This window comes from Austrofundulus limnaeus, unplaced genomic scaffold, assembly GCF_001266775.1.
Source record: "Austrofundulus limnaeus strain Quisiro unplaced genomic scaffold, Austrofundulus_limnaeus-1.0 Scaffold2122, whole genome shotgun sequence".
Taxonomy (NCBI): domain Eukaryota; kingdom Metazoa; phylum Chordata; class Actinopteri; order Cyprinodontiformes; family Rivulidae; genus Austrofundulus; species Austrofundulus limnaeus.
In genome coordinates this window covers 26757-27889 of record NW_013954524.1, presented here as the reverse complement: position 1 = coordinate 27889, position 1133 = coordinate 26757, and the positions used below count along the sequence as shown (strand labels likewise).

Here is a 1133-nt window from a genome sequence, read left to right as displayed (position 1 = left end):
GTGCAGCAAACTGTGGTTGGGAATGACCTGATTGGCCCAGAATCTGTCCGAGCATCTCTGCGATCACAGGGGATAAACATACAGAGAAGGAGAGTTCGGGATAGCATGATCAGAATAAATCCAAGCAGTGCTGCTTTCAGAGCACTATCAAACAGACCACAACGCAGATCCTACCAAGTTGCTGGCCCAAACTCATTATGGCATTTGGATGGTAACCATAAATTAATAAGGTAGAGAAGTTAGACTTTTAAGTGTTTCATTGTACAATTCCACAGATTGTAGAAATTATTAACTTTTGATTTTCTCTTTCCACTCTCAACTATGTGCTTTGTTTAGGTGGCGGATTGTTATCCATGGGGCTGTGGATGGTTTTAGTAGACTGATTTTATTTCTGCAAGCCTCAAACAACAACCGCAGTAGCACGGTTTTGAGTGCTTTCGTCAGAGCTATTGCCCGCTATGGCCCACCTTCAAGAGTCAGGACTGACAGAGGTGGGGAGAACAATTCTGTTTGTGCTATGATGAACATTTTCCGTGGACATGACCGTGGAAGTGCACTTAGAGGCAGGAGCACACATAACCAGAGAATCGAAAGACTCTGGAGAGACCTTTGGCGAGGAATGACCAATGTGTACTACGATTTATTTCATTTTCTGGAAAGTGAGGGCATCATCGATGCTGACAATGAAATGCACATTTGGGCTCTTCATTATGTGTATCTGCCTAGAATTAATAGAGACCTGCAAGGCTTCATAGGCACGTGGAATCATCATGGGTTGAGGACCGAGCATCACCTGACTCCCACGCAAAGTTTTGTGAGAGGTTACCTTCAACAGCAAAGACGACAGACAACAGCAATGCAGGACATGTTTGGAACTGCCCAAGGTAGACACAGCAGCACTACAACAGTTGTCCCACAAGAGGAAGCTCCTGCCACATCAGACTTAGAGTCTGCCAGACGTACCGGTACATCCACATCTGGTACAAATGATCAGTTGCTGGATTGGCCAGAAAGAGTAACTGTGCCACCTGTTGACTGTGCAGTGCCAGAAGAGTTGATGGATCAAATAACCGCACAGTTTGATCCATTGGGAGGTGACAGGGCTGATTATGGCCTTCATATTCTTACAAGGT

At 45.3% G+C, this 1133-nt stretch overlaps 1 protein-coding gene across 1 annotated transcript in view; it reads left to right on the top strand.

Annotated features, from left to right (window-relative positions):
• Nucleotides 1-1133, top strand: part of LOC106537082 (uncharacterized) — a gene marked incomplete at both ends in the record, with an annotated part of 2894 nt that extends 1761 nt beyond the window's left edge. Inside the window, 2 exon segments of the mRNA XM_014034445.1 lie at nt 1-230; nt 337-1133. Coding sequence (XP_013889899.1) covers nt 1-230; nt 337-1133 — 1027 coding nt within the window.